At 38.4% G+C, this 13,313-nt stretch overlaps 1 protein-coding gene across 5 annotated transcripts in view; it reads left to right on the top strand.

Annotated features, from left to right (window-relative positions):
- Window positions 1-13,313, top strand: part of arhgap39 (Rho GTPase activating protein 39) — a 448,090-nt gene that overhangs the window by 378,098 nt on the left and 56,679 nt on the right. For all 5 annotated transcript variants that reach the window (XM_051929199.1, XM_051929198.1, XM_051929195.1 and 2 more), the window contains one exon: window positions 8,529-8,602. In XM_051929199.1, the coding sequence (XP_051785159.1) occupies window positions 8,529-8,602 (74 nt within the window). The remainder of the gene's footprint in view (window positions 1-8,528; window positions 8,603-13,313) is intronic.

Here is a 13,313-nt window from a genome sequence, read left to right as displayed (position 1 = left end):
CACGCAGACAGACAGACAGACAGACAGACAGACATGGGTATCGCAATAGGTGCTTTGACCATTATATGCGAATGCACCTAAAACGGAATAGGAGTTGGGTTACACCGTAGCACCTCACCTTTTTTCATTTGTCAAGGAGGACACTGTTTTTCCCATTTTCAATGCTGGCTAATAATTGGGCACAGGACCCACCAGAGTGTTCCGAAGCACCATGGTGGTCTTCTTTCTCACAAGACTTTCTTTTTCTCACTTCCAATGCACTCTGTTGTCATCATCAGCCTCTTGTACCAATCATCATCTCTTCCGTGTTCTCCTCCTTTCTCTATCATTTTTGCCCCCACCCTTGAATAATTTTGTAGTTTTCCATATCTTTTCCTTATTCCCTTTATCTCCTTTTCCCTTGCTGCATTGTCAGTCTCCTTGTTCCTCTCCACGACCTTCACTGTTAAATTCAAATAATGAATAAGGGATAAAAAAAAGACAGCAAAAACATGAATGGAGACAGGATCTCGCTTTATCTGTGGCGCTGTCTTGGCTATAAAGATATTTGTGGTTACTTTCTGTTTAAATCTTTAAAGCAGAGCTTCTTAAACCATCAATAAATAAGTAAATAAACAAACAAACAAATAAATAACTATCTGGGAGACTTCAAATCCATCCATCTTCATTCCAAACCAGCTGTTTTTAGTACAGAGTTGAAGTCAATCTATCCTGAATTACCAGTCCTGAAATGTTATTAATAAGATGTGGAATTCTGCTGATAAATTTTGGCATGTCACAGAAATGATATAGCAAATAAAATATTAAATGTAACATGAATAAATGTTTATTGCATTCCAATAAAATTTAGCAAACCCAGTTTTTTAGTTCTTGGTTTGACACCAAAGTGAAGAAAACAGGAAATGACAGCCTGATAAATGAAGGCAGGAGTCCAATTGAAAACAGAAGTTGTTTGGACCAAAATCCTACCATCACAATGAGCATTGAGCAGCACTGGTTTAAAGCGCCTCTGAAAGGTGAATTTTTGTCTTCCATCCATCCAGTGTGTCTAATGTGCATATTACACATTGTTCAACTCACCTTAATCTCTAATTATACAAGAAACTGAGCTTTTTAGGGTTACCTCTATTTTTGGCCTTCTGGGCACAAAACAAATGTTTTCATGCCATTTTTGGAAATGCACAAAAATTACACTTATTATAAAGATTAAAACAGTAAGTGTCCACAGCAAAAATGATAAGAAGGACTTGACGTTTTGTATGCCACATCAACTGTACCCAGGGATACACCACCTAATGTGATATGAGGGGATAAAGTTACTCCTTTTTGCAAAACTATAGACTTGTGGAGTGTAATTTTATACAATTTCAAGGTTGCTGATCACAAATATGATAAGATTTGTTATTTTATTCTTTATTGGTGGTCATAGCCCTCTAAGAGCCACCCTCAGAAGGTTAAAAATATGAAATTTCAAACATAGACATGGTGGCTACATTTTAGATTATTTCAAGGTCAGTAACTACAAATAGGATGTTATTTTTGTTTTTTGATCCTCTACTAGGATCTAGCACTCCGTGGACCTCTATCAGAGGGTAAAAATGACAAAATTTCTGTACTTCTACCTCATGAAGTAAATCATTACATTTCTTAACGAACTGCCCGAATTATGGTGGTTTACATTACATTTTCTTGTATTTAGCGCTTTCAGAGCATAGCATTACTCTCTCAAGGAAATGAGTTGTTGTTGGTGCAAATTGCAGGGTTGTGGTCAGGGTAGAGGAAAAATATTATAGAGAACTTTTAATTTAAGTTTAATGAATTATATAATAACTAGCTCTAGTACCCGTCTAAGATGTATTGAAATGTCAGTAATCAACCTAGACCTCAGCATTAATGTTTGCAAGTACCATTCAATGCATATAGTATGTCTCTGTTATAAGCCATTTGGTACAGGTTTCATAAAAGCAGAGTTAATGTTTGTGATGTGCCATCTGTTGGAATGACAATTGCAATGAGTTTCATTACTAAAAATATTTGTGATGTGCCATCTGTTGGAAGTATAGAGACATAGCAACCAGATGGAAAGAATTCAGAAAGAATTTGTTGGGTGACCTTGTTCCCCGATTTTTTTTCATCGTGCGGCTGGCTTAGGAAGACATTTTTTTTCCCAGCGCTCCATGATGCTTTGCAAGGCCAGTATGACATCATAGAGCTGTAGCAGCCAATGTTGATTAGTTCTGACTTTTCCATGCCATCCCCAATTCCCCTTTCTCTCAAAACTGCTGTTGCCTTTCAAAAATGACACTTTTAAGTTGTGAAAGTAGGCATTAACCAATAGTGTTTTTGAATTGGTGAATTACCAGGACAAGGTGCTGAAAGTTGTGACTGTGTGAACCTGTGGCAAATATGAGTACAAGAAACACTTGCCTAGAATTACTGCACTAAGAGGCTGTCTTAATTGGCCAGATCAGGTCCATTGTGTCACACGCTAATTGACACTGAAGCTCAACTTAAGAATATTAGCTCCTTTTCGGGCAATCTTTGTAATGATTCTGTCAGACCTCCTTCTACTAAGAATCTTGGTGTCATTTTTGATTTTTCTATTTCTTATTCTACCCTCATAAGTCACATTCAGAAACTTTTTTACTTCCACTTCCATAACATATCTTGTGTTCACCCATTCCCCTCCTTTTCTGATGCTGAGAAATGTAACCATTCTTTTATGACATCCTATACCAACAACTTTAACTCCCTGTTGGTAGTGCCTCTTCTAATGTGTTAATCACAGGTTTAAAACACTCCTGCAAAAGTCCTTATACAAACCTGAAACAGAATGGGGAGCACATCTCACACATCCTGCTCCTCATTCACTGGCTCCCTGTGTCTTACAGCACTGAATATAAAATTCTATTAATAACCTACAAAGCTTTAAATGGCCTTGCACCAGTCTACATCAGTAACCTATTCCATCAGTATGCTCCTGTTTGCCCACTAAGGTCTACTGACTCTGGCATTCTTGCTCTGCCCCAAACTAATCCTGTGCTTTATGTGTGCCAGAGTTTTTAGCTCCATAGCGCTTCCTGAAATTAACGAGATCAACTGACTCAGTTCTTACGTTCAGGAAGGCATTTAACTGACCCTGACATTTGGACCCTCCTGTCAATTTACCCATTCTAGCTGCTCGAGATGATTTGCATTTAAATCACAAATTATTTATTTGTTCATGGTTTTCTTGTAATATTTGGTATATTTTGTATTGTTATAGTATTTTGGTTTATTGTCTCATATTTGAATTCAAAGCCTTCTGTGTCTTTTATTTATTTTTATTTAGTGTTTTATTTTGTATATACTGTGTTGTTCATTTTGAATTTTTGTGAAGTGCTTTGAGCATGGGGGAATGTGCATATTGGACAAAAATTGGACTGGAGGATGCAGTTATCAACCTACTCCACAAGGCTAATTCTCACCTGGACAAAGCTGGCAGCACTGTGAGGATTCTGGTTTTTGATTTCTCTAATGCTTTCAATACCATCCAGCCATCCCTGTTAAGGGGTAACCTCACAGATATGCAGGTGGGTGAGACTAGGGTGTCCTGGATAATGTCCACAGGCTTCGGTTTGTGAGACTCAATGACTGTGTTTCTAATATGGAACACTGGAACACCACAAGATACAGTCCTGTCTCCATTTCTCTTTACTATGTACACCTCAGACTATAAATATAGTGCCAGGGCATGTCAGTTTCAGAAATTCTTAGATGACTACATTTACAGGGTATATTGATTATCTATCTATCTATCTATCTATCTATCTATCTATCTATCTATCTATCTATCTATCTATCTATCTATCTATCTATCATATAGTGGCTTACTTATTTATTTATCTGTTATATAGTGTCTTTCATATCTATTGCAAGAGATCAGCTTCGGCACAGACGGACACAGTCTCCGGATGTACAAAAACACGCACCATTTATTATACACCACACACAACATCGTGCACAAACCACAAACCCAGTCCTTTTCTCAACTCTTCAGTCGCCTCCACTCCTCCTCGTAAGCTCCGTCCTCTTCCACCCGACTCTGGCTCCTTGATTGGTGGCAGCAGGCACCTCTTATAGCCCACCTGGAAGTGCTTCAGGTGCTAATTAGCCTAATTAGGCTCGTTAAGTCGTTCCACTCCCCCTGGCGGTGGCCACGGAGCCCCAAAGGCATGAGCTCCAGTGTTCCACGATTGTGGCCCCGATACCACCCAGGGGGGCTGCTCTCTTGCGCCCATGGAAAGAGAGTGCCCCTCTCCTGGTCCGTCCTTCTTCCAGGCATCCCAGTGGGGCAAGATCCCTGGTTGTCTGCCACACTATCTATCTATCTATCTATCTATCTATCTATCTATCTATCTATCTATCTATCTATCTATCTATCTATCTATGATATAGTGTCTTTCATATCTATTATATAGTACCTTTCATATCTATCTATCTATCTCAAAATGTATTGTATTGTTATTATTATTATTAATATTAATTCAGGAAGCTTTGAATTCATCTGCAGGAATCTGTATCTGAAGTATCTGCTTGTAAATTTAACCGCTGACGACTGATGATTTGCAACCTTTCCATTGACAATTTACCTGTCAAAACACTGTCCTTGCTAGAGCCCACCCTCGCAGGTTTGACAAGTGAAAGTGACAGTTTTGATTGAAGGCCTATATTATGTTACATGTTATATCACTGAAATAGACAAATGAAGAAATGAGTGAATATATAAAGAAATGTGCTACAAAACATTTTATGACACATTTAATTATTTATGGTCACATATCATTTTGTTATTATTTATTTATTGTCACATTTCAGAATCCTTTTATGTATTTGCGCATTATTTATTAATTTTTGTCTAAAATCTTCTTCCATTGTGGCATAAAGGTTTCCTGACAGACTTTTGAACCTGTAGGATTTCCTTCTTTCTTAGTTTATTGTTCACGTAGCTATCTGGCTTTAAAAAAAAAAAAGTAAATGCTTCAAATACTAGAAACTGTCTGAATTGGCTTTAAGTAGTTTGTTTTAAGCAAAGTTTAGTGGCTGCAGTGCTGCATTTATAAATGATCTTATTAAAGAAGGCAAAATCTTTAAGCCAGGTGATGAATGTGCAAGAAATCACTTGGCTTGTGTAATGAGGCTGTGTAATTACTGTTACAAGTCTTCTCTGAATCTGCCTTTTGACTCCTGTAGCAAAAGAAATCGTTTGTGCTCCAGAATGCTCGCCTTGCATTTGTCTGCAGGGCCCGCAGGCTGGGAGCTGAAGTCTTGATTAATCAACTTGTGAGTTCCATTACCTTTCATTTGTTGCTCGCTCCACCTCCCTGAGATGTTCACTTTAGGTTAACTGGTCCCTCTATAAACTGACTGTGTATTTATTTATTTATGTGCTATAGTTGGCTGTCATCCCGTCCAGGGTTGGTTCCTCTCTTACACCCAGCCCTACTGGGAATAGACTCTGCGTCTTTGTTGGAAACAGACAAGTTTAGAAAATACCTTGCGATTTGGTTTTTGTTAGAAGATACAGTCTACTGAGTCACAATATAATTATGGCTATGGCAGTCATTTTATAACATAATAATAACTAGAACATTCACAGGCTGTATAGGCAATGCTTAATTTGTTCCTGATGTGTTTATTCAGGGTGTGCTGGACTGGCACCCTGCCCCTTGATGTTCCTGTCTTGTGCCCAATGCTTGCTGGGATGGGCTCCAGCTGCTTCCCCTATGACCCTACCCTGGATAAGCAAATTTAGAAGATGGATGAATGACTGGATTATACACTAGCTTCTAACTGCAATAATCACCATCATAATGTTACAATTAATTTGATGAATTGTCCAAGTGATAAAGGAGTGCCTTCAATCTTCTTATATAATACGCTACCGTGGCTATCCGTTTGTCTGTCTAGGATTTTAAATCACCTGTAGCTCGCAAACCATTTAACCTATTGAACTGAAATTTGGTACACTTGTACTATGTGACATCTACTATCCACTTTCAGGGTGATGATTGACCTCCAAGGTTATTCCTCTTTTTATTTTTATTTTATTTTATTGTAGAATCAACTCTTGGCAGTGGCCAGCAGGGCGGCCGTGCGGCGCACGCATATGAGCACCGTTCTCATTCCTAGCACCTTCGCTGTCACTTCCTCTACCTCTTCATATCTTTAGTCATTTTTGAGGCAGTTTGAAGACTTAAGTGCCAGCTTAAGTGAAAAATTAAAGAAATCATACTAAGTAATTGCAACGCAAACACTGACTTAAGCAGTTTTAACACGAAAAGATGCCGACAAAAGAAGAGAAGGTGGAGAAAAGAAGAGCTGCACAGGAAGCAGCAAGCGCATCAACCTCTGAGCAAACGAATACTAAACATACAGTCAAGTGTATTCACTGCACGTTATTATGCAGTTCGCTGTTACTGGTAATAACAATAATACATTTTATTTATATAGCACCTTTCAAATGCTCAAGACACTTCAGAGTCTTAAAAAGAACAGCAGGATTTGAAAAAACATTACAAAAATGGCAAGACATGGCAGAAGGGCCCTATAAGATTGTCTGAATTTTCTTGTTTTTAAAAAAACATGGTGGGCATGTGAAGGTCATCAGGCAGTGGTCCAACTGTCAGTGGATACAGAATCCTTAGAGAACCCTGGATTAACACAAATCATTTCCTTAAACTGCCTGATGCACCCACAATTTTCATTAGAGAAACATGAGCATTTTACTTGTTATTGTGGAGGACAAGCAGCCCAGAAACAGTTGTGGGTGTCTGGTCTTATAGTTTTACAAGGCATCCCCTGACCTAACTGGAACTGTCACCAGCAGAAGTTGACAGAAGTTATAGGGAACCTTAGACATCATCAGTTGCTGATACAGCAATGACCAGATGCAGTTTTTGATTCCAAAAAGTTTGGTCTCTGAGATAGCAATGCTAATCACTGTGCCACACAGCCGCAACTTCTGACAATGTTTTTTTGTATGTAGAAGCAAATGTGTACCACCTTTCACACTATAATAAACGTTTTTAGAAACTGTTCAATCACTCTCAACCAAAATGTTTACCATGCAAGCATGTTTTGTAGTTCATAGCATTATTATCTATTCGACCCATCTAAAACAGGTTAAAATCTAAGTAATCAACGTAGACCTCATGTTTTTATTTGATTCATTTGGTCTGGTATAATAATACGCACCAGATCCATTTTCCTTTACGGATAGAGTCGTCCATTTTCACAGCTTTCTCTTAGCATCGCTTATTGAACTGAGCATTCGTATAGTCAAAGTGTTTTTCTGGGAAAATGAGGCTGTGGTCACTATCACATTGGTCTGGTTTAGCGACTCTAGCTTAGTCATATCATGGCTTTGGTTTTCCGTGCATGTTGATTTATCGTTATTTTCACTCACACATGTGAAGACATCGGTCATTGGCATTAGAGCTATAAACCTTGTTCATGTGGCCCAAGCAAATGCAAGAAAGTTGCTGCCACACTGCTGTCAGACAACAGGATATTCAGATAAGACCAATTTTTGTATTTTTAGACCTTTATTTGTTGTTTTTTTATTATTATTTTTGTTTTTTTTTACCTTTCTATATGTTTTGTCTATTTTTCAATTTTTCTTTCCTAACCTTAGCAACCGGATGGGCACCCAGGTATCACAGACACACACACAGCCTCTTGTCCTTTTATTAAGGTGGATATTCTTTAACAACAGCTTCTCTGTCAGTGAGAGGAGCCTTTGAATTTTGAAACAATGCAATATCAATTTCCAGACCTACAGAGATGCCATTTAGCTGTGTAATTTTTTTTTTTTTTTTTTACTCAGACAGATTGTTTTATCTTTTTGTTGCGGCCCTATGTTCTGTAATTGGAAGTTTATTTAAAGTGGTGATGGATAAATAAAGAAGTCAACTTCACGCAGGCTTTTTGTCTCAGGCGGTTGCACAAATATTCAGTTAGATCTGGTGCCGAACTTGAATTTGCTCTCCCTGTGAAACGCAGACTGCAGCCTGTCAATTCAATTTGGAGGCCGGTAGCAGAGCGAAACCTTCTGACAGGTCTGATTAAATCCTCTCATGGCACTGGCTCTTTGAAGGCTCCTGTTTGATCCTTTCTGCTGTCCTACTAACTGGCTGCATTGTTACGTTGTATTACTGGTGCAACGTCCTCCAGTTTTCCACTGCATGCCGCTTCTTTGTCTGTCAAAGGCAGCCAGATGCTTGTAGCAGCTTGTCAGTCCTCATGCCCACATCTTAGCTATTTTCCTTTGGCTTTAGATGTTTTGGCTCTGGTGCTTGGTATGGTACATCATCTGTCTTTGAACTCTTGTCTTGTGTGGATGAAGGCAGCTGAGGCTCATACTTGCTGAGCAGTGTTAGTGAGATCTTGGTTAAGGAATTGGTGATGGGCTCCTGAGTGCAGGCATGTGGTCTGTAGAAGATAATTCTGCAACATTGTAATCACCTGTCTCTCTTTTCCTTTTTTAGGGGTTGCCATCAGCACATATGCCAAGTACTGCTACCGCAAGCTGCAGAAGTCAGCACTGACTGGGGCAAAGAAGGTAGGTGTTGGCCAAAGATGCCAAATTTCTTCAATTAAAAACCAGTGTGTACCATACCATATACTAGACATAATATAATAGATTTTACAAGTGTTTCTACAATGTGACACTTGCAAGAACAGTACACCTTAAATGTCAACAAAATGGGTGAGGCTGGAAACTAGATGAGCAAAAATGGGACTTGAGAATACTGGTAACCAGGAGATTGAGAATATAAACATATTTTTTATTGTATTACACAGTCGTCATGACAGAACACCTATCTACCATTGGCTACATTTTAGACAATCATGAGTGTTCTTAATTCAGTGAGAGGTACTTGAGCTATTTAATAGAGGTAGTCTTACCAAATGCTTATTTTACAAAGGCCTGCAAGTAAAAATAGTTGCACCTGGAAACAGTAGTCCAATTTACATGACACCTGGCAAACAGAACAGGTGACATGAGATGAAAAAATAGCAATTTATTTGTGCCAAGCAAAGTTACATATGAGAGATATTTGTATTAGGTAAACCACTGTAGTGGGCTATGCATCATGCAGGGGCAAAAAATGGCCTGTAGCAAACCGTGTGATTGGTCCATAATTGATGTGGAATACATTGTAGAATGTCCCATTTTTCAGTAATTTCTAGGAGTCCTGTTGGAAAATTCCACCAGGCAGACGGAGTTCACGTGAAAGTACGTAGGATGGGCAATAAAATTTTAATAAGGTGTTGTTCCAATTTTAGCCTGCACCAAACAAATAAAAGCATCCAGTCGATACAGATAAAGGTGTCTCAACAGAGCCATTTTGAGAATATTTTGTGAGTCACACTGTTTCATGCATCCTATCCATTATGAAAATCTATTGGTCATCTTCTTCAAGGGAAATTGGTTCTTATCACTGAATATGAGTTAAATACCAGTCTGCACAAGCCTGATACTCTTGTAGGCACAATCATCGGTGATTCATCTGCATTACCAGTCTTTAGAATGGAAATGATGAGTGGAGTTATGCATTTGTTAGTTATGTGAAAACGTTTCAAGTATGAGCTCTTGGTCTCCAAGGTTTTTGCTAAGGGGTGTAGGAGCCTTCTTTTAATTTTCATCCTACCATCACCTCCATATTACCAGAATGTGCTTCACTATGTCCAGCTGAGAAGTTGGCACCACAACATGCAGTTCTTTGGCATCTGTAAAACTCAACCTGGTGTTTAACATTTTATTAAAGCATTGTTGGTCTCCTGTAATGCAGGTACAAACTTCTTAAGGTCTCCATGACTCAAACCTGTCTGGTCATCACCTTTTTATCGTGAACCTAATGTGTGGTTTTAGTGACGGCCATTAACATGTAAACTTAATCATTTATTTGCCTGACCATTCTGATATTCAAACTAGGTTGGTGACGTTTAGGTACCACTTTTTTTTTTGTTACAGGATGTAAATTAGTCATCTGAATTAATAGTTTTTAAAGTATCCTAGGCAAAATGTCTAGTCCCGACTCCCTACTTTAACTACTACATCTTCCACAGAAGGTTTCTTTCTGACAAAATTCGTACTCCCTGAAGCTTTTGTCATCTTCTCCATCCCTGTTGCAATCAATAGCCTTGGGAATGTTAAATAGCTTAACACTCATATTGTAAGTCGCTGAAGGGTCTGCCCTGTCCAAAATGATCTGCAGATTCACTTGGGAAATTATAGGTAACTCCGGTTTGAGAAAAGGGCAGTTTGTTAGCACAAAGGAATTGACTGCCTTTGAGAGGTCAAGAGCAGCTAGCCACATAATTAAAGGTTGGGATTCATATTAATGAACCTGGCATACAGAGGAGGAATGGATTAAATAGAAAAGAGGTTTGTGGTTGACTGTGGCAGTTAATTGAGGAACAGTGCTGGACAGCCAGTGACTGCTGTGCTCAAAAACTAAATGCATTTGACACTTTCTAGTTGAAACCCAGTAAAACATATATCATGTGAAAATCTGTCTTGTTTTCTAATCATGAAAGATTAAATTTAAATAATGGCAGTCAACGGCCAATAAACATGAAATTCACATGACAGCAATGACCTCAGCATTTGGTGCTACCTTAACCAGAAATTAGTATAGCCATCTGTCTGTTTGGTTCTGCCATTTTAGACTCACCTTTTTCAAGAACATAATGGGTTTTAGACAGCAGATAATACAGTACAGATACATGTATCAGTGTAGGGATCTGTACAGCACCATCTAGTGGAGCAACAAGAAAATTCAACATGTTTGTTAATGGACTGGAAAGGAACTGTCCAAAGAGTAGGAAGTAATATGCAGTTAGGTCCATAAGTATTTGGACAGTGATACAAGTTTCATAATTTTGGCTCTGTGCACCACCACAATGGATTTGAAATGAAGCAATCAAGATGTGATCAAAGTGTGGACTATTTTAAGGTATGTAACTAAAATATTGAATGAGACATTTAGTAAAGGCAGCCATTTTTATACATGGTCCTCCATTTTCGGGGCTGAAAAGTATTTGGACAAACTAACATGAATATAATGATCATTTTCAATACTTGGTTGAAAATCCTTTGCAGTCAGTGGCTGACTGAAGTCTGAAAGCCATGGTCTTCTACAAGTGTTGGGAGTCCACCCTACGGAAGCTTTGCCAGGCCTTTACTGCAGCTGTCTTCACGTGCTGCTTGTTTGTTGGACTTTCTGTCTTTGGTTTTGTTTTTAGCAAGTGAAATGCATGTTCATTTGGGTTGAGGTCAGTCCATTGACTTGGCCATTGAAGAATATTACACTTCTTTGCCTTGAAAAGCACTTGGTTTGCTGTCACAGTATGTTTCAGCTCATTGTCCTATTAGTTTTACTGCATTTGGCTGAATCCGAACAGACAGTATAGCCCTATACACTCAAGAATTCATCGTGCTACTTCTGTCAGCAGTCATATCATCAATAAATACCAGTGACTGACTTCCACTGACAGTCATGCATGCCCATGTCATAACACTGCTTCCACCATATTTCACAGATGATATGGTATTCATCGGATCATGAGCCGTTCCTTCTCCTTTCCATACTGTTCTCTTTCTATCATTCTGGTACATTTTGATCTTAATTTCATTTGTCCACAGAAAACTGTTCCAAAATTTGACTGTTTTTTACTTTCTTGTATACGAAGTATAGGGAAGGTGTTATAATCTTCCAAAAATTCAACCTCGAGATTTTGATGAATCTCAACGTTTTAGACCTCCCTCAGTCCGAAAATACCATTTTTGGAAATATGTCTGTGTGTCGGTCTGTGTGTGTGTGTGTGTGTATGTAAACACGATAATTTGAGTACGCTTTCAGTTAGATCAACCAAATTTTGCGCACAAGTATTAGGTACAAACCGTAGATTTCTATCAACTTTTGAGGTATTTCCACTAACAAGAAGTCGTACTTTTTTATTCAAGCAGCTACAGAGTCCAATTTATTCACCTTTACCTTTATAATAATTGAAGAAGGGGCCTGAGTTGCCTCGAAAGCTTGCACATTGTAATGTTTTTAGTTAGTCGATCAAAGGTGTCATTTTGCTTGACTTCTCACCACATTCATAATGACTAACACGGTATAACACCCTAGTACTATAATAATTGTTCAGTATATTATTAATTTGATTTGATTTGTAGTTGATGGTTGTTTAATGTACATAATATAAAAATATAAGCATTGTCTTGCAGTTTACTCCTCAAATATCTAACCCCTATATCTAAGCATAGGAGAAAGTCTAGGGGAGACCACTCCCGATTTTTTTTTTTTTAATTATTTTCTGGTAAAGTCTAATTTGTTGTTCCAGTGCCTGTGGATTACCAATGGTTTGCACCTTGTGGTAAACCTCTGTCTTTATTTTCATGAAGTCTTCACTTGATTGCAGACTTTGGCAATGATAGGCCTACCTCCCAGACAGCGGTCTTGGTTTGGCTAAATGTTGTGAATTGGTTTTTCTTCACCAAGGAAAGAATTCTGCAGTCATCCAGCACAGTTATCTTCCATGGTTATCCAGGGTTTTTGGTGCTTATGAGGTCACCAGAGTGTTTCTTCTCTTTAAGAATGTAGCAGATGGTTGATTTGCCCACTCCTAGTGTTTCTGCTATTTCTCAGATGGGTTTGTTCTGTTTTCTCTGCCTCATGATGGGTAGTTTGCATTAGCATGGTCAGCTCTTTAGACCTCATATTTAGAGTTAACAGTGACAGCCTCCAAATGCAATTTTCACACTTGGAATCAAAGTCAGACCTTCTACCTGCTTAATAATTAATGAAATAATGAGGGTCTTGCGCACACCTGGCTATGGAACAGCTTGTCAGTCAATTGTCCAAATACTTTTGAGCTCGTGAAAATAGGGGGACCATGTATAACAATGTCATTTCATTCCTACATGGCTAATATGATGTTTCTGTTAAACCATTTGAATTAATGCTGAAAGCCAACACTTCAATCATGTAATTATTTCTTCATTTCAAATCCATTGTGGTGGTATATAGAGCCAAAATTATGAAAATTATATCACTGTCCAGATACTTATGGACCTAACTTTAAATAATCCACTCCATAGGGACAAGTCCCACTACTTTTTAAAAATCATCATTTAGACACTGTTAATTATCATAAAGCCTTTCCCAGTTTAATGCTGAAGTTTGTATTGGAGAAAGTTTGGCACTCAAGCAGGGACATGTGTCCCTTGTTTTCTGAAAAAGAGGGGGTGTGGAACGTAA

Source organism: Erpetoichthys calabaricus, chromosome 6 (genome assembly GCF_900747795.2).
Source record: "Erpetoichthys calabaricus chromosome 6, fErpCal1.3, whole genome shotgun sequence".
Classification (NCBI taxonomy): Eukaryota; Metazoa; Chordata; class Cladistia; order Polypteriformes; family Polypteridae; genus Erpetoichthys; species Erpetoichthys calabaricus.
This window is presented reverse-complemented; position numbering and strand designations above follow the sequence as displayed.